This window comes from Monodon monoceros, unplaced genomic scaffold (assembly GCF_005190385.1).
Source record: "Monodon monoceros isolate NGI ecotype Baffin Bay Population unplaced genomic scaffold, NGI_Narwhal_1 Super_Scaffold_3, whole genome shotgun sequence".
Classification (NCBI taxonomy): Eukaryota; Metazoa; Chordata; class Mammalia; order Artiodactyla; family Monodontidae; genus Monodon; species Monodon monoceros.
In genome coordinates, this window is record NW_021703780.1 from 31,097,958 (window position 1) to 31,121,801 (window position 23,844).

General features: G+C 37.6%; 1 protein-coding gene across 1 annotated transcript in view; it reads right to left on the reverse strand.

Moving 5' to 3' along the window:
- Window positions 1-2,447: 2,447 nt before the first annotated feature.
- The window catches only part of CDC5L (cell division cycle 5 like), a 42,710-nt gene continuing 21,313 nt past the window's right edge, over window positions 2,448-23,844 (reverse strand). Inside the window, exons 11-16 of the mRNA XM_029243778.1 lie at window positions 21,902-22,066; window positions 20,551-20,631; window positions 19,177-19,419; window positions 16,370-16,567; window positions 3,876-4,088; window positions 2,448-2,872 (exon numbers count right to left, since the gene is read on the reverse strand). Of these exons, the coding sequence (XP_029099611.1) occupies window positions 2,768-2,872; window positions 3,876-4,088; window positions 16,370-16,567; window positions 19,177-19,419; window positions 20,551-20,631; window positions 21,902-22,066 (1,005 nt within the window). The 3' untranslated portion in view covers window positions 2,448-2,767. The remainder of the gene's footprint in view (window positions 2,873-3,875; window positions 4,089-16,369; window positions 16,568-19,176; window positions 19,420-20,550; window positions 20,632-21,901; window positions 22,067-23,844) is intronic.

The following is a 23,844-nucleotide window of genomic DNA, read 5'->3' on the forward strand; positions in this document are numbered from 1 at the left end:
TTTTCTTATCTCACCGTTATTTCTAATATTGATAATCTCAAAGAGAGCTCTCACTCATAGTGGTGGTTTCTTTTGGCTCTTTATCACATTTAATTTCTGCCCCAAATGTACTGAAACTTGAACGTGCTTTTGAACACTAGTTTGTATACCACCACTGAATGAACGCCTGTAAGAGAATACAATAAAGGTGAATGTTAAAACAGCCACCCAAATTGCTCTCAGAGGGTGTTGGTAAAGAACCCCGAGGCATTACAGGACACTGACAAAGGATGGCACATCTGTTTAGCAGTTAAAGCTGCACTGCTAAAAGGCAAAATCATGAGCAGTTTACAATTGCAGAAAGACTGCCATGTTCAAAACGATGAAATTCTTGGTCATTTTTTAGGATATGGGTATGTGCACTACTTCAAATTTCAAAAACAAAGTGACTCTTTATTAATATTATTTGATTGGCTATTTTGAAACCTTATAACTCAAGTCTACATACGAAGCAAGTAAACTGTAAATCTTTAAAAAAAATTTTTTTTAACTAACTGACCTGATTCCAGGAGTTCAAAGATGGTTTGATGTTGGAAAATCTATTAAAGCATCATTAATAAATCAAATGAAGAAAAAAACACACACAAAAAATAAGATCATCTTAATGGATACCCAAAAAGTATATCTGACAAAGTTCCAGAGCCATTTCTAATTCAAATTCTTTAAAATCTAAAAATAGAGGGTATTTCCTCTCTAGATAAAGAAAAGAATACCTGACTCAAAACAGCCAACCTATAGGTAAAACACTACTGACACACCCATTAAAATGAGAAATAAAACAAGAAATGTCCACTATCACCATTGTCATTATTTAACATTTCAGCCAACAAAACATGCAATAAAAATTAAATAAAACTATTAGAAGAAACATTATCATTAACCATAGATCAAAGTATTTCCTAAAAATACATGTGAAATTATTGAAAAAAGTACTAGAATTAAGTGACTAGATACCTGGAAAACGTAAATTTATAAAGACTACAGATGAGACCACAGAATTATTACTGCTCAAATTCTTCCAACCTGTCTCCATCAGGACTGGCTCTATCCTAGTTTGAGTCGCTCTTGTTGTTTGCCTGGATTACTGCATCAGGCTCCTACGTGAACTGGCTTCCCTACCTTCAGCCTGGTGAGACATAACAGTAAAGCCACAGGATAAATCTGATAGTGTCATTCCTTTGCTAAAATCTTCTCACAGCTTCCCATCATAGTTAGAATTAAGACCCAAATTCCTTACGACAGCTTCCTATATGGCCCTATCCAACCAGGACTCATACAAATGCCATTGTTGACACTCTAAATCACACTGTCTTCCTTTCTGCTCCTCAAATACACCAAAGCGGCTTTGTGCTAGTTCTTCACTCTGTCGGCACTGCTCTTCCCTGAAGCTCACAAGGATGGCTCCTTCTAAGATGCCAACTACATCTCCTCAGAGAGCTCTTTGATCATCCAACCTACAGCAGCCACCCAGGCACTATCTCTCATCACCCTATTTTAATTCCCTCCACTAAATCTAAAGTTCACGATCTGATACTTTTCCCTGTATGTCTGGTATTCCTCCCACTAATGTCACCTACATGGGAGCAAGAACTTTGTCTTAATAACTGTTCATCTCCAAAACTTAAATAAACGCCTGGTGCGTAAGAAGAGTCGCTCTTCTTCCCTGAATTTTCATTGTCTATCATTCTCAAGAGACTGTAAACTCCACAAAACAGGAACTCTGCCTATTTTAGTCACTGTTCTATCTCCAGGACTCAGACACTGGCTATATAATCAGTAAATATCTGACGAATGAATGAGTCCCTCCATCCCCTCCCCGTAATCCCTAGCAGTCTAAGATTAAGCAAACTTTCTGGTGAGTCCAACATATTACTGGCTTATATTGAACTGTAGCCAACTAACGATTCCATATGAATTGTTATAAAGTTAGATCTTCCCACCTCTATGCATTCCCCAAATTCTACACTTGTGTGACTGACTTGTTTAGATAAACAAGGAGCTTTAATAAAGTTTGATAGTACTGTTGAAATTAATCTTTAAAATGCCTTTCTCAAAAAAGTATTTACAAGAAAATAACAGGTCAAGAAAAATTAAATCTTTTGAGTCCTAATCCATGAACTGTGTAAGTAGCTGGGAAGAGAAGAGACCTCCCTAAAGTTACACTGAAAAAAACACTGAGGTATTAAAAAGTTAATCTATCTTGTCAAGGTATAGAGAAATGACCATCCTATGCAAAAACGGTCAAAACTAACAAAGCCACAAAAAGATTGCCTCTTAAGGAAATTAAGATACTGGATCGCCATTTTGATCACCCGAGAGTTACTCATTAAATATGACACAGAGTACATATTTCCTGGTTTGTGGGCACTCTAAGTATCTAATTACTTCAAACAAAAGGCTACATTCTCAATTGTTTATATTTTGTTTTTATTCGAGAGTTTACTCACAGGCAGCAGTTTAAAATCAGGCTTTTAAAATTAAAGGCCAAAACTAAAAAAAATCTGCAAATATGACACTTTTAAAAGAATGATCGTCTTAATAATTTAAACCCTAAAATGTCCTGTGGAGTTAAAGTCTTTATACATAAATGTGTAAGATCGATATCATTTAAAATAAACAAATGAAAAACCACAGATGGTGGGCAAATTTGTCAATGAAGATAAACATCAGTATCAGCCTTCCAGGGTATGAACACCAGCAATTAATTCATCTTGTGAGAGAATATGCTTCAGAATTTGGCCTTTAAAGTCTCTTTCTCCAGCAGCAAATCAGCATATCTGTGCTGAAGTTCCTTTTCTCTTTCCTGTTGTCGCTGAACATCTTCTTTTAGACACTTGAAGAAACAAAACCATTAAATTATTTTTTCATATGTAAGCACACTGAAAATTAAAAATATCTTATGGTACTTTATCATCTTACAAACAGCTGAGTTAAGTCAACACTTTCAAGAGGTAAGTATTCCCCAAAGAGAAACAAAAATAGTAACTACTTCTGCTATAAAACCAGTCCTGGGGCTTCCCCAGTGGTGCAGTGGTTGAGAGTCCGCCTGCCGATGCAGGGGACACGGGTTCGTGCCCCGGTCTGGGAAGATCCCACATGCCGCGGAGCGGCTGGGCCCGTGAGCCATGGCCGCTGAGCCTGCGCGTCCGGAGCCTGTGCTCCACAACGGGAGAGGCCACAGCAGTGAGAGGCCTGCGTACCGCAAAAAAAAAAAAACTCCTCCCCAATAAAACCAGTCCTGTGGCCATTCTTTGATTTGGTCATACAACTACCATCTTGTTATAAAACCTCTGCTGCTATCTCAAATAAACAAGCTATTATTGTCCTATCAATACCCACAAATGCACTTAAATAAGCCCTGGCTGCCCTTTATCTGGGCAGGGGCTATCATGCACACTTGGCAAATAAAGTTAAACCAGATCTGGCCAAAGGAACTTGATGCTCTGGGATGACTAGCTACTGATATATTCCCAGCATCCCAAATTACAAAACAAAACAACACTGGTTTAATGTACCTCAGAGAGCTATATGAATGGGATGCAATTAAATTTCGGGGGAAAAAAATCACAAGGGTTACTTATTCCATTTCACAGTGCATCTATATACAAAACAAAAAATTGGTACAGGAAAAGCCTGTGTATCCAAAACTGGCCTGGTCTATCCACCTACACACAGGCAATTCTAGACTAGAAAGTCAAAAACTTTAGGCTCTCATTGAAAAAAAGCCAGTCAATGTCAACTGCAAAAGACAGCCTGCACAGGAAAGGAAAAGAGGAAAGCCCTGATTATTCTTTGGAGCTCTCTTTCTAAGCAATGCTGCAAGCCAATAACGTTACCTCTAGCCTCCGGGGAATAGCAGAATCTTCATGTTTCTTGAGTTCTTCAAAAGTGCGTAACTCCAAGTAAGCCTGCTCAATTTGGTCCCATAAGTCATTCAACTGTTTCATGAGCCCCATTGCACGAGACTGGTAACCCCCAAGCAAAATTTTCATCTTCTTTTCCATCTTTGCAGCTCTCTTGGCTTCTGTCGTCATGTGACCCCTGTTTATCTGGGGGTCGGGGAAGATTCACATCAGCACACATGAGAAAAGCAGGCTAAATAACAGGACTAAAAAGGCACAACTGGTCATCTACTACCTCAAAGCAGAAGTACATTAGATGCAATCTCTATCAAATTACCCATGACATTTTTCACAGAACTAGAACAAATAATCCTAAAATTTATATGGAACCATAAAAGACCCAAAATTGCCAAAGCAACCCTGAGGAAAAAGAACAAAGCAGGAGGCATAACCCTCTCAGACTTTGGACAATACTACAAAGCTACAGTAATCAAAACAGCATGGGGACTTCCCTGGTGGCACCATGGTTAAGAATCCACCTGCCAATGAAGGGGACATGGGTTCAAGCCCTGATCTGGGAAGATTCCCACATGCCGCAGAGCAACTAAGCCTGTGCACCACAGCTACTGAGCCTGCACTCTAGAGCCCACAAGCCACAGCTACTGAAGCCCACGTGCCTAGAGCCCGTGCTCTGCAACAAGAGAAGCCACCGCAAGGAGAAGCCCGTGCACCACAACGAAGAGTAGCCTCCACTCGTAGCAACTAGAGAAAAGCCTGCGTGCAGCAATGAAGACCCAATGCAGCCAAAAATAAATAAATAAATAAATAAATAACAGCATGGTACTGGCACAAAAACACACATATGGATCAGTGGAACAGAAAAGAGCCCAGAAATAAACCCACACACTCACGGTCAATTAATCTTTGACAAAGGAGGCAAGAACATACAACGGGGAAAAGATAGTCTCTTCAGCAAGTGGTGTTGGGAAAGTTGGACAGCCGCATGTAAATGAATGAAGTTAGAACACACCCTCATACCATAATAAATTCAAAATGGCTTAAAGACTTAAATATAAGATATGACACCATAAAACTCATGGAAGAGAACATAGGCAAAACATTCTCTGACATAAATTATACCAATGTTTTCATAGGTCAGTCTCCCAAGGCAATAGAAACAAAAGCAAAAATAAACAAATGGGACCAAATCAAACTTATAAGCTTTTGCTCAGCAAAGGAAACCATAAACAAAATGAAAAGACAACCTACTTGCAAATGATGCTACTGACAAGGGCTTAATTTCCAAAAATATACAAACAGCTCATATAACTCAATAACAAAAAAACAAACAACCCAATCAAAAAATGGGCAGAAGACCTAAACAGACATTTCTCCAAAGAAGACATAGAGATGGCCAATAGGCACATGAAAAGATGCTCATCATCACTAATTACCAGAGAAATGCAAAGCAAAACTCCACCTCACACCGGTCAAAATGGCCATCATTAAAAAGTCTACAAATAACAAATGCTGAAGAGGGTGTAGAGAAAAGAGAACCCTCCTACTGTTGGTGGGAATATAAACTGGTGCAGGCACTATGGAAAACAGTATGGAGATTCTTCAAAAATCTAAAAATAGTTTCCATATGATCCAGCAATCCCACTCATGGGCATATATCCAGACAAAACTATAATTCAAAAATATGCATGCACCCCTACGTTCACAGCCGCACAATCCACAATAGCTAAGACATGCAAACGACCTCAATGTCCACGGACAGATGACTGCATAAAGAAGCTGTGGTACATATATACAATGGAATACTACTCAGCCATAAAAAGTGAAATAATGCCATCTGCAGCAACATGGATGGATCTAGAGATTATCATGTTAGGTGAAGTAAGTCAGAAAGAGAAAGGCAGATACCATATGAGATCACGTACATATATATGTAATGTAAAATATGACACAAGTGAACTTACCTACGAAACAGACTCACAGACATAAATAACAGACTTGTGGTTGCCAACGGTGGGCGGCGGGGGAGGGAGGGATGGACTGCAAGTTTGGGGTTAGATAAACAACAATGTCCTACTGTATATCACAAGGAACTATATTCAGTATCCTATGATAAATCATAATGGGAAAGAAAAAAAATACATTAGAGTTTCTTATACTTCAACTACCTTAATGCAAAATTAGGCTTAAGGGCTTCCCTGGTGGTACAGTAGTTAAGAGTCTGCCTGCCAATGAAGGGGACACGGGTTCGAGCGCTGGTCAGGGAAGATCCCACATGCCGCGGAGCAACTGAGCCCGTGTGCCACAACTACTGAAGCCCACGCACCTAGAGTTCCTCAACGAGAAGCCACCACAATGAGAAGCCCGCGCACCGCAAGGAAGAGTAGCCCCCGCTCACCGCAACTACAGAAAGCCCACGCGCAGCAACAAAGACCCAACACAGCCAAAAATAAATAAATTTTAACAAAACAAAATTAGGCTTAAGAAGGGCTTCTCCTGCACTTGAACAGTTTTTACAGGTTAGTCCCAAATAAATTATTCATAATAACATCACCCATGATTCAATCTCAAAGAAGGCTTGAATTTCACAGTATGGGGAAAACTAACCTTTACCTCCAAAAATAACGTTTGCCATCATTAATCTGCAACAACTCTGGGACTGACAGCAATGTATCTTCACCATCTATATCTCAAAAATGCACTTCTATATATTATACATCGACCACATTTTTAGTAACTGAATAATATCCAATCAATGTACCAAAGCTGTGATCAAAACATAACCCCTTCAGGGGCTTCCCTGGTGGCGCAGTGGTTGAGAGTCCGCCTGCCGATGCAGGGGACACGGGTTCGTGCCCCGGTCCGGGAAGATCCCACATGCCACAGAGCGGCTGGGCCCGTGAGCCATGGCCGCTGAGCCTGTGCGTCCGGAGCCTGTGCTCCGCAACGGGAGAGGCCACAACAGTGAGAGGCCCGCGTACCGCAAAAACAAAAACAAAAAATAAAAAATAAAATTAGGTGAAAAGAATTTAAAACGTATAAACTCAAAAGAGAACTGGAGAGGGACAATTAGCAGAAGGTTTCAACAAAACTCTAGAGCTGATGCAGAAGGGCAGAGAAAGCCCCAGCTTAGAGGGTCCAAGGAGAGACGTTTGAGAAGGGAGATGTGAGATGCAGAATCCCATTAGCATAACGCCTTCTCTAGGTGTACATTCTACGTCCCACAATGTTATCACTTCATCATGAGCTGCAAATGCTTGTTTCCAACATACAACACTTAAAATTGTGAGGTCAAAGCCTTAGGGATAATTATTAAATCTGTGTTAATTTCTTTGTATTTATCTGTTCCTCCCCCACCCCCCTCCAAACTGATTCCATCAAGTGACTTCTATAAGCAATCAAAACTAAGTAGTTTCAGGATAATATATACCCAAATGATACTCTGTAATTCATAATAATGTAACTGAGAGCACCCTGTAACAAGGGAGACAGTGTGACAATATTTTTTCTGAAATACTAAATGTGGCGGTGGGGGCGGAGATAAGCAGAAATGGTCCCATGGGAAAATACTGTCAAATACAAAATATTGATAAGAAAGCTCTTCACAGGATGTTTTTCTAAATAGTTAGGAATAACATAATCACCAAAAGAAATATATAGCTTTCCAAGATAACAACTTTGAAACATGCCCTTCAATGCATTACGTCTGATTTAAAAACAAACATGTCAATCTCAATGCCTTTTTTTTTTAAGAATATGTAAGAACACCAAGAAACACAGTGTTCCCCAAAATATAAAGTACACTTCTACTAGAAAAGTAGTACTTCATACCTATCCATCTCCAGCTTACTTTATTGAAGTCAAAGTCAAGTAAGTCTAGGGCAGAGGCGATGGCAGGGAAGGGACACGTTGCATGTGCGCCTTAAGAACATGAGATGGATCTAAAATTAATTTACATAAAGCTCTTTTAAAACAATTCCTATCTTCAGCATTTTATAAAAGTTAATACGCTTTTATTCCTCTGCAAAGCACCTGAAGACTAAATCCATGAATAAATAATGTCCTTTATAAAAGAGCCATTTTCCTCTCACAGATAACAAATCAAAGTGAGTTCCACAGCAATGATCTGTCTTCTAAGAGTCAGGAAATACTGGGCCAAGTCAGCAGCACAGTGGAGTGGAGAAGTGAGTCACTCTTTCTACCCAGCACGGCCACCCAGCTGTTTTGAGTTGACGTAGGTTATTTAACCTCTGCATTTCCTTTTCCCCATCAGTAAAATGGCAGTCATTGCTAAAAGTTACTATGAACCCTAAGATAATGTACAGAAAAGCCCTTAGCCGCCCAGTAAGTGACATAAAGTAAGCAGTCAACAAATGTTAGCTCTGATTACAATTATTATAGGTACTACGAGTTTAACCATTTTGCTCTCCTCTCTAACGGACCAAGGGACTATGGATGACACTTTAAAACCCTCCTTTAAATTCCGACTTTAATTTTAAAAATGATGGAGATCCCCTTCCTGGAACTAAAGCAAGGAAAACCAGCTGTTTCTTCTTGTAAGTGAGCCGTTTGCCTCTTGAGGACCACCACACCAAGTAACCGGTACTGGAGCACATCTTTTTAAGCTAATGCTATTCAACCCCAGCTAAACTTTAGAATTAACCATACAGCTTTTAAAGTCTACCGCTGCTATAAACCCAGAGACCCTTATTTCAATGGTCTCAGACTACTGTATTTTTAAAGCCCCCAGATGATTCTAATAGGCAATAAGGATGGAGAATCCTGTTTCAGCCACTGTCATTACAGAAGCTAGGTGTCAGCTGTTTTAACTAGACCTACCAAAAAGTCCTCATTCCCAGTAAAAAGTGAACAACTAAATCCATAAGTTAGTTGCATCAAGTTCCTCACACTATAATTCAACATGTTCCAAGAATACCAACATTAGATATTCTAATCACATGTGGATTCGAATACACATTCCAAAAACCTTAACAGCACAGAATTTCAAATTAGTACATACTTTTTTAAATTAGTCATACAAATTATCATTTTTATTGGTTAAGATAATTCAGTTAGCTATTGGAAATCCAATTTCCAATTTGGTATAACAGCATAATACGCTCAGAAAGTGTTTAATTAGTCATCAAGGCACATTTATCTGGGAGTTACCTCACCTCACACAGTTGAGTCATTTATTATTCCCAAAACACCAAAGATTTTAAAATTGCAAAGTTGCTAATGTCAACAATTTTATTAATGCCAACAATTTTATTTCATTTAGCTCAAGCTTTATTAACGTCTTCTGGCTCAAATATTGTGCTAAGATTCCAAGCAAATATGGAAATAGATTATACCAAAAAATTAAAGTACAGAAAAAAATCAAATAGCTATATAAGTTAGTATAAAAATATAAAGAAGAAATGGAATACAGCTTTTAATATTCAATTTTAGCTTACTTATCTTACATCTGCCATCTGATCGTTAAAACGTAAAGGAAGATATCTGCACACAGTACTTTGTAAAATGCTCAACCTATGACTGCTCGATACATTTTAGGAGGAAAAAAAACTAACCTATAACGTCTGGCCTTTTCCTAGCCAATAAATCTCAAGCACAAAACGCACATGCATGTATGGAACAGAACTACCTTAAATCAGCCCCAACTGCCCCGCCCCACATTCATACACAGAAACAACATTAAAGTCCAACAGAGTATAAAAACTTCTTGTTTAAAATATGCAGAATTGAGGAGAACCAGACTCAGGTTTAACCAGATTAATATTTCTAAGCCCTTTTAAAAACTACAATTAAGCATTAGCAACTGCCCTGCGGGACAACTTATTTTGTACAAAACAGGCTTAAGGAGCTTGCACTGCCTCTGACAGCTGATTTACCAAAAGTTCTTCCAAAAAATGAATTTCAAACCACTGCATTTATAGCTGATTTACCAAAAGTTGTCAAAATCATTTTTTTCAAATCCTTAACTGCACTTAGAGATGATATACTTTAAAGTCTTCTTAAAACATCTAACGAAGTTAGTAATGGAATTAGGATTAAATACTCTGTTCACGTGTCACCAGACAAGCTTCCCAAATATGATTATAATGGAAGTTTGTGCTTAAATATGTATCAGCACAAAATTTCTAATAATCTTAAATGAAGTTCACTATAACTATTAGGATTTTAAAGCAGGACAACACTTGGTATAATTAAAGCTGACTACATCCAAAATGAAAGCATAAAGTTCAAGAGGGGATGAATGAGAATATATCTAATACAAATGTGTAGGGGGACCAAGTTGACGAATTTCATGCATCATAATTCTGTTTTACAATATGATGTCTGGAGTTTGTTTCAAATAGTGGGAGAGGGAGAATAACATGAAATAAGAGTGGCTGTCATAGCTGGGTGATAACACGTGAGGACTCATTACACTAGTTGACTTTGGCGTGTATTTGACAATTCCCATAATAAAAGGTTTTTTAAAATTCAAATTCAATATCTACTCTAAAGGATAACTATTTTGTTAAGACCATACACCACAAACCATGAAACATCAGTACAATGGAACATAATGGAGACATTAAAATTTATAAGTATGTCAACTACTTCAATATACCAAAATGTACATATGAAATGTTAAAATGCACAATTGTGTAAAATTCATTTATATTAAACAAAATCTGAGCCTTTAAGTATTACTCAAACCTCTCCCCTAAAATTGACCCATGTCTCATATTTCAGACATTCATCAAAATTCAGAGAACAGAAAACTTACCCAGCCTGTTATTCAAGGTGAATAACTTGATAAATATCAATTTAATCTAATTTAGCTAACACTAAGAATGATATGAACCTAAGAAAAATGGGAGAGAACTCCTATTCACTAAAACTTGCCAACTGCGAGGCACACAGTATCTCATTTAATCTTACATTGTCTCAAACTCTCATTTCCATGAGACTAAAAAACTATTACACACCCAAATTTTACAGGTAAGAAAATTTGAGACCCAGAGAGGTTAAGTAACTTGCTCTAGGCCACAGAGTCACTAAGAGATGAAGCTATGCAGTTGTGTCCCACTTGAAAGTCCAACACATTAGGCTACACCACAGCTAATAAACCAGATGTCCTCCCTGCCTCAGCCCCTGAAATGCAAACATGCCTGAAGAAAGTCAAGCTGTGGGGCTAAATGGCTTAATGTCACCAGACAGTTCACTGAAAAACAAATTATTCTAGACACACATAAACAAGATCTCAATTAATGAATCTGCCCATCATTCCTTCCCTGATTTAGACATTAACCTGTACGTAGGTCACTTATAAGAATTTTGTTTGACACTGGAGAAAAGCATTTCCCCCGCTTATATTTTTTAATTCATAACAAGCTATAAAACTATAGGAAAACAAACATCTCAGAAATTTTTATGGGCAAAAAAGGTTATTTAACAACTTTTTAAGAAGTTGGGCACAATATAACTAGGATAATTATTTACAGATTTCACCAAAGCTAATCCTTTGCAACAGACTTTAAAAGAGAGCAAGTGATTTTTTTTTGAATGATACTTACAATATTATACTATTAAATGATCCCAATTTAGTTTTAAAGGCCTTCCATCTTTCACCCACACATAGATATGTGTAGATGTTCATATATTCATCTTTTTCTATCATATTTAATCTTATACATACACACACCGCAAGATGTTTAAGGTGATTACATTTGAATGGTAGGCTTTTCTCTTTATTTTTTTTTTATTTAAAATTCTCTACAAAGTACAGTTATTATTTTTAGAAAGAAAAAAAGCCTACAAATGTTATTTTTTAAATGCATAGAAGAGAAACTGTCTAAAAAAGACTGGCCAGAGACCAATGGAAAACTGATGGTCCCCAGGAGATGAATCAGTGGAACCATAAGTGTTTCCTCGGGTCATTACAAAAGGGGGCTGTATGGGACTTATAAAAGTCTAATTGTTACTTTCAAACTCACTAAGTTTGTTAAGGTTACTAAGCTTAAGTAATTCCAAAGTAAACACATTATCCTTGGGTCTCCAATACTGTCTTCAGTTAAAGTCTGTTACACTGAGGTTCAGAAACATTAAGAGCATCCCTTACTGAAATTCTTGCTTGGGGACCCAGAATATAACCTTATAGCACTAGAAAAACAGGTTTCAGGATACCTAAGATAAATATAGTTAATGGCAGCTCCATTTCCTAGTCCATCATTCCACAATATGATCCTATAGCAGTAAAGATGTGGTTCAGCCACTGACATGTTTGCAAACAAGAGACCATGAGCGACTCTCCTTTAATCTCTATACTGTTCACTAGCATTAAGTTTTAGCAGTGAACCATCTCTGTATTGATGAGATGCAGGTCCAATTCAGTGATTATTGTCAGCATCTATCAGTTAGCAACCATCAGACTGCATCCCTGCAAAGCAAGCTAAGCAATAAGGCAAAACCTTACTAAACACATCTCCAAGGACAGTAATGTACCAATAAAGCAATGCTGAGAGCATTTTACATTTGCATAAGTTAGGAAATGAAACTCAAAAACTGCACGAAACAAATTCAACTCGACGTTGAGGCATAACAAAAGCAACACGGTTGTATCACAGGAGATCTCTGGTCCAGCTCCCAGAGTTCTTGCTAGAAACAACCAAGAAATCTGTTAATGCCTTTAAGGGTCATGGCAGAGGGCAGAACTTAAGGATGAGAGCGTTCCAGAGTACTGGGGACTTGTCTCCTGCCACCGCATCCACCCCCCACACACATACACTCACCCACAAGGGAACATAAGCGCAAACCTGCTGAGATACAACATATAATCCCTCCACCCCGAACTGCCCACCAACTTAATCCTTACCCTAAGTTTTCACTCTTTAAAGTATTAAGGGAATTTTTTTCCTGTGTAAAAATATCTAACTTTATAATGAAAATCACTGAGAAAATGAGATCCATTGTGCAGCCAATTTTGCTGAAATATAACCATTCAGTAAAGTCAGGGGTCCCCAAAAGAGTTCTACAAATACACTGAGAAGGATTTTAAATGTGTTATCTGTGTTCTTTAAGTTACTTTATTTCCAAGAAGTCAATGTTACATAGTATTTCTTGACTAAATTGACTGTGCCAGTAAAATACAGGGAGAAGTATTACCTCTGGACCTAGTTTCCACCTCTAAGGAAAGCCTTTCCATTTTTACAGCTAACATGACAAAATCTACTTTTCAGCCAAACTTCCTCAACACAGCAGTTTAGATACTATTTCAAATACTATTAAATTTAATGGCAGGCCTAAATTCAGACTTCTCATTTCACTTTTGCACCTACTGGAAATTATTTCACTCAAAATAATTATGTCTTCAGACGATTTCCTATTTCCACTTAAAGTGGAAACAAATTAGAACACTTCAAATTCTATTTGCACTTCCCAAATACAGTAATGACTCATTTATCTGGCATCGGAAAATGAGGTTCTTCTCCATTTATCTGGAAAACGCTTAACGTGAAGTCCACAAGAGCACAGAGCTCATCTGCCTCGTTCCCTGCTATATCCCCAGGACCTAGTACAGGGGCTGGCACAGAGTAGATGCTCAGTAACATTCACTAAATGTGTGATTAAATAAAGTACTAAAGCTTTTTACTTTTAACCACTTGATGAAAGTTGTTCTACAGTTATAGCCATCCCTCTTTTTCTGTTTTTTAAAAACATAACACTGAACAGAAATTAAGCTTTTCTTATTAACTGCAGTATCACTATAAAGAGCAATCACTCTACCCCCCTACCATATACCCATAACACCCTCAAAGCTATTCAAATAACAGGGCTTTTTGCTGCCATATTTAAGTGGCCTCAACTTGCTATGTTTTTATAACTTTTCCTTTTCTGATATTAGGTGTCATTTCTGTTTGCAACTGCTGCCTTATTTTACACACAAATGTCTGGTAAGGTCCTGAAATTAATTCTACCTCCTAAGCAGAATAAAATACATGGACTTGGTTACAATTCAGAAGTCTTTCCCACTTACTTCTGACCTGCAACTACACTGATTCTATTTATTTAACAGACTCCTTGTACCACCCACAACATTCTACATAAAATCTGAGATGGTTCTACTAGTTTTAAATGAGTATCTTAAGGATTTTCGGTTAAGTTCTAAGTTTCAAATATTAATCAGGAGTAATGGCTCGAAGACTAGCTCCAATATAAACCTCGGGGCATATTTTTTTAATCCATTTAGGAGACACCAACCACGACAAAGCTGGATTTCATCTTGCTTGATATGCTGTGATAGGGTCATAATTTAGATTCACTGTTCCAGAGTTCATGGCAGCAAAACTCAAACACACTGGCAGCCATGGTATACTGTGCTTGCACAGCAAGGCATATCTCCCTGAACCTAAGAGTGGAAGGATAATTTAAGTACAGCCTTTAGTTTATATAATACAACTGGAGTTCCTTCCCCACAACAAACTTTGAATAATGTTTATAATTTAGCAATCAACTGAAATGATGAAAGAATTACCACAATTGAAATAAAATATTTATGTATTTCAAACCAGGAGAATTGTGTCTTCAAAAGCTAAAATAAGCTAAGACAAACCTAGTTCTGAATTAGGGAATGAATACAAATAAAATGGGGGATTTGTTTATTTGGGTTTTTGAGTCTCTTTTCTTCTTTTTAAAGACTTAATGAACTTTCATTTGAAATAAGCATAGTTTACTAAATTAAAGGATTTGATTACATGTTCTTTAAAAGTAACTAGTTGGGTAAACATTAAAGCAAGTTATCCAGGAGTCAAGAAAAGAAAAATTACTTCAGACTGTTTTATGAATATTCTTCCAAAATCACCAATCCTTCAGCAAAAATAGTTCAACAGAAGATTTCAGTTCCTGGTACTGAACTGAACAAAGAGAACCACATGTTTTTAATGGTTGCTCATAAACGACCCAAATAAATCTCCAAAAGAACAGGAGTGGTTCTCTCTGTATTTTTCCCTTCAAAACTCACAAGACCAATTCAACATAGAAATAAAAATTACTGTACTTTATGGCACCACTCACTTTGTGACACATTTATTTGCTGTCATGAAAGTTAGTGCCTCAACAAAGTAAATGAGATTTAGGAAAAAACTTTTTTTTTATATTTTAAATAGCATAAAATGTCCTTACCACTTGAGGAAGAAAGAGTTTACCCACCTCAAATGAGATTTTCAAACTAAGTGAGAGACCTAAGTATTTATGTATAAGTGTTACAGGAAGCTTTCCAAATAGCTTTCCAATCAATTATGATGCTGACCTTAGATCAGAATTACACTGCTAACTACCACTTATAAGAAATGAAGCCTACATAACAGAAAATACAACTTAAATTTAACCACTCATGTTCTTTTTTCGTTTCCCTGACTGTGAATTAAAACACAGAGCAACAGCACACCCTGCTGGAAGTTAGTAACACAGCTAGAGTAACCAGCAGCACTGGATTGCTAAAATTTCACCCAAGATGCGAATTACTTCAGAAAGTCTGATTTCCCACTAAATGATAAAAGATGTGTCTATACATGTGATCTTAAAGGTAAAATCAAAAATGTTAATTTTAACAGGATATTGCTTTTTCCAGTTCATTTCCCTAGCCCCAAACACCCCTAAGTGATTTTACTATTTTTTTATTTTAACCCCAAATAAAAATATTTCCAAATCTACTTTCTGCAGAGAAACTGGTAATCACATAAGCGGAATCTGAGGCCACTTTGATTGCCTGAAGCACTCCTTTCTCCTTCCCATCCCAAGATATCCTGGCCTCAGAAACATCCCTGAAGACCACCATTAAGAATTCACAAGGCAGCCTAGCGGTCTGTGAACCACAATTTACATACCATTGGCAAAATGCATACACAGATTCTGGAATTCAAAACATGCAGACTATATTAAGAAACCACATGCCATGAAACTCCCATCTAGTATGTTTCAACATTTTCATAGACATGAAAAAATCACAGAAGCCATTGTCTGGATAATCCAGCTCAGTGCTCTCTCTGTAACAAACTGACAGGAATCCGAGGATGAGCAGAAAGGTACCAAAGTTCTGTAAGTGTGCCCTTCTGGCTACAGAAAGAAAGCTCCCTGGTACACTGAGAGCCCCCCTAGAGAAAACTACATTGCTCTCGTAGCACTGCTCTACACTCTTCTGAGTGGCCAGTGTTCACTTCTTGGCTCTTTGCCCCCACATCTAAAAGGTTCTGATTGACCTGTGGTCAACTTGGAGGGCACTCTTCATCACAAAGGCCAGCAGCTCTGAAAACCCAATGAAGAAGGCCAAGGAAGATCAAACACTTCAGTGTAGTTTTTCCTCAAGAAATTCGAAAACAATTACCTTAGATCTATTTTTCTGAAGTTGTCTCCAGTGGTATTATCTGGTTCATTATTTCAATCAAAGTACATTTAAATTAGAATTTTAAAAGGATACCAACCTCAAGCCTCTTTTCCAGTGACTCAATTCTGTCCTTTTTGCTAGCTAGGTTGGCCCGTGTGTAGCGGCTCTGCCCAGGAAGATATAAAACTTGACTGTAGCATTCTTCCCACACCTGGTTATAAGCTTCACTTGAGAGTTCTCCGTGGCTCATACCTTGTTTTACCACTTCCATCTCCTGTACCAGAACATCCTGGGCCTGTTCACAATAATAATAACAATAAGCTTGAGTAGTAGAGATACCTGCCATCAACAGAAATAAAAGACTAGTTTTTACTCCTCTGGGCAAAGACAATGAGCTCTGGTTAACTGTTTTTTTGGAAGGGAGTTATAATACCTAAGCAAAATTAATTAAGAAGCCTAGAAGTCAATGCAGGTTGATCTGAAAAGCCAAGCATCCATGTATCATCCCTGATAATGTAAACGTCCTTTGCCTTCACTCATTATAATAGCAGCTACCATTTCTCAGATACCTACTATGTGCCAGGAACTGAACTGAAAAGTTTTACCTACTTTATCTCCAAACAGCACACCACGCTTACAAAGCAGTCAACGTTAACCTCACTTTACAGCTGATGAAACTAAGGCTTAGCGAGGTTAAACCACTTGTTCAAAAATACAACACTAGTAACCGGACAAGGCAAGGTCACACCCAAGCCAATGCTTGGGCACCAACGCGTGCGGGTGCTCCTCCCACTCTACCATCCCCCGCTATACTCTGGACTTCCCAGTATGGTGAAGGGGAAGTAGGCGTTTTTTTGACACCTGCCTTTTTTCTCATCTGAAAGAATGCCCCTGCCATTGTCAGAGAATAAGACTGGAGGCACAAATCAAATCATGATGGATCACAGACCAGCTTCTGTTCACTAGAAAAGATACGGTTTAAGATGACAGAATGGGGATGGAGTTGGACAAGCCTGGGCTCCAATCACAGATTTAGCATTTAAGTAACTATCTGAACTTGCTGAACTTCTGTGAGCCCATTTCTCATCTGTAGAGTGGAGATAATACCGAACATGTTTGTTATGAGAATTAAGTGACACAGTATACACAAAGAGCCAGCCCAACACCAGACACACAGACTCCATGAACATACCACATGAACTTTTTCCAGCCCTTTGCTTCATGGCTCATGAAAAACTGACAATTACTTTTTGCGCTTTATAGAAAGCTTTCAATCACTCCAGGAACATCAGAAAATAAACACAGGCCAAAATACATAAAGTCAAGATAAATAACCAGCATATGAAAAAATTTAAACAAAAAAATGGAAAATCAAGTCTCTAGAAGATAAAGAATGGATACTTTTAAACAATACCTCTTAGGGGAAATAATGGAAACAAACCAATTTTAACACACTTAATGAAAATCGGGCACTGTACCATCAGAGGAATGGTGTTTCACTCTGAAGCTGTACACAGTAAAAATTTACAAATTCAGCTCTTATAATAATTAGGAGAGAGTACAGCTAAGTTCTATTTAAACCATCCCTAAAGAATCTGCTAAGTAAACAGCTGCTTCAAATTCTTCGGAACAAAGAGGACTACAGATAGATAAATAAAATATGGGAGGATATTTAAACTACTGTGTAATCGTTTCAAATAATTCCAAAGCACTACTTACATTATTATCAAAATATTTATTAGAATTTGTCCCTTATAGAATCTCTATCAGCAACAACGTGATCTTTATTTCAGGTTTCCATATATACAATAAATTTAGGAAAATTTATTTCCTAAATTCCATCTTCCCCTCATATTTTCACTCTAAAAAGAGGAAACTGTTCAAGCATCAAGTTCATTGTCTAATTCTCACCCGGTTCAGTGACTGAATGTGCCTGCCAAAGTGCAGGCACTCAACAGAGGACAGCTTCCATGGCACTTACTAAAAGGCAGCAAGTCAAAATTACTCATGAATCAGGGGCAAACAAACACAAATCTAAACCCTCCTTCCTTTCTCTAACTTCTTTTTAAAAGTCGTATAATAAACATGTATCACGTATGCAATAAGAAAAAGAGAAAGTAAGACAAAGAGAGGACAGAGGGAAAGTGCAGGAGAGAAGACAGACAAAGGAACCTTACCGGTTTTCTCCCAAGTTAGCCCATTCTAATGGATGAGTCCATCTCTGCCCCTCAGGGCAAAAGAGTAAAGAAAAAAGACTTTTAAGCTAATGACCACTCTGCTTCCAACCATGAAACTAACTCTATTATCTTATGCCACTGTACAGATTTCTAGTCAAAATCACAGCTGTTTGCTCTGTCAAAGCAGAAAGAATAAAATGCATATGGAGGAAGAGGCAGGACAGACTTTAGACAAGAAAACATTTCTTTATTTCCTTATCCAAAAGGGTAGGGGGAAATCATGTCAGGGGAATGAATTCAGTGAATATTTCCTTTCTGTGAATAGGTGAAAGATTGAATCTGTAAATATTTTTAATATATTCTTGTTTTTTCATAGTATTCTAAATAAGTGAGGTTTAAGTATTAAAGGCATTCCACCCTATTCAGAGACAGCAAAGTTAAACACAGAAAATAGCAACTGTAGCAACTATCAATCAGGCATACACCCATGAGACAAGAACACCAGTGCCATCAAAGCCAGTGTTTATCTGATAAAGGCCTGCCACTGAACACAGGAAGGGGTGGGGGGATGGTATGTCCTTTGCATAACACTTAATATGAATATTTATCTCTTAACCATATATTTCAGTTGCTTATGAACATCAATAAGGGAAAATGTTAATGTCTGTCCATGATACATGGTATCTAACAAATACTTAAGTCTTGAGACAGAAATATTCAATGATACCTTTTTCAGGTCTTCTTTGGAAAACTTTTCATAAGTGTTATGTTCCAGATAGGCAATGTGCTCTGCATTATTGGTACCAAATCCTATAGTTTTTCCTTTTTTATTTCCAGATGGTTCATAAGGGTGATGTAGAAGGTCATAATGAAGCATTGTGATCATTTCTTTTTTGATTAGTTCTTCACTTTTCTGTAAATCTGTCAGAGGTGGTTCTACATTTAAGGGTCTTAGAATAGTTTCATTTACCTAAAATTTTAAAACAAGTACAATTATTAAACATGTCACTGCAACATACTAATGTTATTAGTTCTACTAGCATGAATTAAATACAGGCACACCTTATTTTACTGGGCTTCGCTTTACTGTGATTTGCAGGCAGTGTGTTTTTTTACAAACTGTAAGGCTGTGGCAACCCTGCGTTGAGCAAGTCTATTGGCACCATTTGTCCAACAGCATTTGCTCATTTTGTGTCTGTGTCACATTTTGGTAATTCTTGCAATATTTCAAAATTTTCATTACTATTCTATTTGTTATGGTGAGCTGTGATCTTTAATGTTACTACTGGAAAAAGATTACGACTCAGGCTCAGAAACTTAGATGATAATTAGCATTTTTTAGCTATCAAGTAATTTTTAATTAAGTTACGTAGTTTTTTTTCAGACATACTACTACTACACACTTGACAGACTACAGTTTAGTGTAAACATAACTTTTACATGCACAAGGAAACCAAACAATTCGTGTGACTCGCTTTATTGCATGACATTCTCTTTACTACAGCGGCCTGGAACCAAACCTGCAATATCTCCGATGTATGCCTAAAGCAGTTTTACATTTTCAAAAGAAATTATTTTCCTTTATTCTTCAAAATTCTTATTTGGGGACTTCCCTGGTGGCTCAGTGGTTAAGAATCCGCCTGCCAATGTAGGGGACACGGGTTCGAGCCCTGGTCCAGGGAGATCCCACAGGCCACAGAGCAACTAAGCCCATGCACAACTCCTGAGCCTGTGCTCTAGAGCCTGCAAACCACAACTACTGAAGCCCGTGCACCTAGAGCCCATGCTCCGCAACAAGAGAAGCCACCACAATGAGAAGCCGGCGCACCACAACGAAGAGCAGCCCCCGCTCGCTGCAGCTAGAGAAAGCCCGCATGCAGCAGCGAAGACCCAATGCAGCCAATCAATCAATCAATCAATCAATTTATTTTTAAAATTCGTATTTGTACCAGTGAAGCATTTCAAAGGTTGGATCTGGGAACTGCTTTACTATATTCCAGAAAGTAGATGAGATGTCTTTTTATAGACTTTATAATATAAAAAACATCAATCACATAAAAAGAAACTTAAAACTTCCTAAGCCAGAAATTCTAATACTTACTTCTGATGGTCTTGGCAGATCTTTCTGGACAGCTTTGTGCATTCGTTTCATTTCCTTTACACGCTCTGCATCTCGTATGGCCTAAAAAATTATTTTAAAAACCATTTTTGCAGCTATACAGTATTTGACACATTTCAGTAAAGCTGAAAACACTTCAGTCTATAAGAATATGTATGTTCAAGAGCTAAAGCTGTAGGAATCTGTGTTAAGTTTGTAGAAAGGCAAATAAGGCCACTAAAACTAATCAGCCTATTCATTCTCCTATTACAGTAGAAACTAAGAACTTCCAACGTCTGCCAGGAGCATTCTCCAGATTTACATGGCTCCCTCCGTCAGATAATCATTCTTTTCTTGCCCAAATCAAATCCTAAATGTAGAGGGGAGGCTTCCAATTATCCCTCCTGCAACACAACCTTTCCCTTCCACCTCAAAAGCTACTGATTTTTAATTTAAAAAGCCAGCCAATGAATGTGTTGTTTCCTGATTCTTAAATTATGAATAATGTGGGTTAACACATTAGAACTTCGAACCAGTTCTGAGAGTAAATGTAACTCAAAATAGCTAAGAGAACTAAACACATAAAGTATTATCATCTATTCCCCACCAAAAAGCACATTCATGTGGTTTCCCTCTAAAATGATTTCCATTGATGCCATTCTCACTCCAACCCTGGGAAATTATTCAGTTTCTAAAACCATCCTGAAATGGACTGCAGCAAGAATGTCTGAAGTGGGTCACATGATCTCAGTTTTAGTTCAAGTTTCACCAGTTTCCAGCCACAAGACCTGAGAAAGTTAACTTAATTCACCTGAGCCTGTTTCCTCATTTCTAAAACAAAGCTGACACCTATCCTACTTACATCACCTGGTTGTTATGCACAAATGAGAAAGTAATTAACTAGAAGATGTATTAGTACAAGGTGTTACTAATTTTATTCTGACCCAGGCTACATATCCAAAGCCACATTTTTTATTAGTTTACACTGATGAAAAACCATTTACTCAACCAATCCAAGATGTACTTGTTTTTAAGACTGATAATAACATCTTTTCTTGGCTAGAGTGAAAGCAATGTCTAAAAGACTACTTATACGTATTTTAAAGAAGCATAATGAATTTGACAGAGGATATTTAAATGGCTATCCATATAATTATACATTTTAAGAATACCTATCAAGATACCTAAGTATCCTGAAGTATTTAAGAATACCTACCAATATACTTAAGTATATTATGAACTATGTGAGTGAATATTATTAATGATGTAAGTAATTTTCTTCAGTGTAATTTTTTTTTAATACTGAAAAGACTTTTAAGTAGAGATCTTGAGGCATGTAGCAGTCATCACCCACCTGCTTCCGTGCGTCCACATCGGCAGCATCTTCAATGTAAGTATCATCTATTTCACGGTCTTCCAGTTCCTTCTCGGCATTTTCTGGTAGAACAATTTCAAAGTCATTCTTAGGGGCAGGAAGGCCCAACAACCCTAAACGGAGGTGTTCACGAGATTCTCTTTCCTGTAGAAAAAAATTGGTCCTTCTCAATTCATACACATTAAAATATGCAACTAATATTGTGTAAGAGTTTCTAAAAAGTAATTAGCTTAATTTTAATTCTAGAAAAATGACCCCTAACTTCAGAGTTGAAACAAGATTTCGTTTAATTTCTATCTCCATTTCTTCCCTACCTTAAGACCAACCATAGAGCTTCCCTGGTGGCGCAGTGGTTAAGAATCCGCCTGCCAATGCAGGGGACACGGGTTCGAGCCCTGGTCTGGGAAGATCCCACATGCCACAGAGCAACTAAGCCCATGTGCCGCAACTACTGAGCCTGTGCTCTAGAGCCCACAAGCCACAGCTACTGAAACCCGTGCGCCTAGAGCCTGTGCTCTGCAACAAAAGAAGCCACTGCAACGAGAAGCCTGCGCACCACAATGAAGAGTAGCCCCTGCTAACCGCAACTAGAGAAAAGCCCGCGTGCAGTAACGAAGACCCCAGCCAAAATAAATTAATTAATTAAATAAATAAATTTATGGAAAAAAATGAAACCTTTAAAACAAAAAAAAGGACAACTCATAAACTTTGATTTGTGGTCAACAAATTTACTCTGGGATAATCTAACAGAAGGTTTGAGAATTATCTCTGAAGGAGCAAAAATAAATAAATAAAAGTCCTTTAGGATTTCCATTTAAGGATTTCTGAAATTTAACAGCAAATGAAAAGAACAAGTTCAAAGGTAAATTTGTCCTTGGACTAATAAAACCTAACCTGAAAAGATGCCTGAATTTGTGTGTGTGTTTCTTTTCCATGCAAATACTAGATAATATGAAAGCCAAAGAAAACAGTTCATACTTCCCAAGAGAAAGTGCCTGGTACCCAAGTTTTCCCCAGTCCATCCTCAGCTCACTTCTCTCATTCCCCACTGCTCCATTACACGTATGCTAGGTGGAAGGACCAGATGAGCTGCTATGACGCAAACATGCTTCAGGTTCACTCACGTTAATGGCCTCCATCTGGGACAGCCCCAACCCTCCTCTGAGCATACCTCCTCAATGAAGGTTTTCCTAGTGCCCACCCAACAAATGTGATTATTCCTCTGGCCAGCCAAAGCATGTTGGTTTTCCTCAAAGGGCTTATTTTATTCATATATTACAATTATTTTTGGACCTGGTTTAGTACTGCCAATCTCTCCAGAGCATAAACTTCTTGAAGACGAAGGACATCTTTACTCAACTTTAGATTCCCTGAAGTGTCCACATCCGTGCTTTGCACACATTAGATTCTTCATTTGTTTAATTCTTATGTAGCCACTCAGAGTTGGCATTACCTGATATCAGTTTGGGCACTAAAAAAAATTCTCAAATAACCAAATCTATACATGAAGGTAGAATTAATTTGTAAACCAGAAGCAGACCATCATTGGAACTCATTTTTTTAAAAAATCTCACAATGATCTTCTGTGGCATAAATAAGAAGGCTCAACAGTGACGTAATAAAAGCAATAACGAGCAGAAACAAAACTATAACTTGTATAATTAGCTTTATACATACAAAAGAAAACTTCACTAAGGTTAGCAACAAACATCAAATTAACGTGGCTTTGAGATCTAGACTGTCCTTCTAAAAGTGTAATGAAAACAGGAATCAATGTTCAAAATCTAATTTATGAGGCATTCGAAACTCAAAACATTTTACAGAACTAGGAAAAAAAATTAAATGTACCATTCAAGAAGGTAAAGTATTAATTAGTAAATGATAAAAATTAAAAATTACAAAAGATATAAGGAGCGTTACTA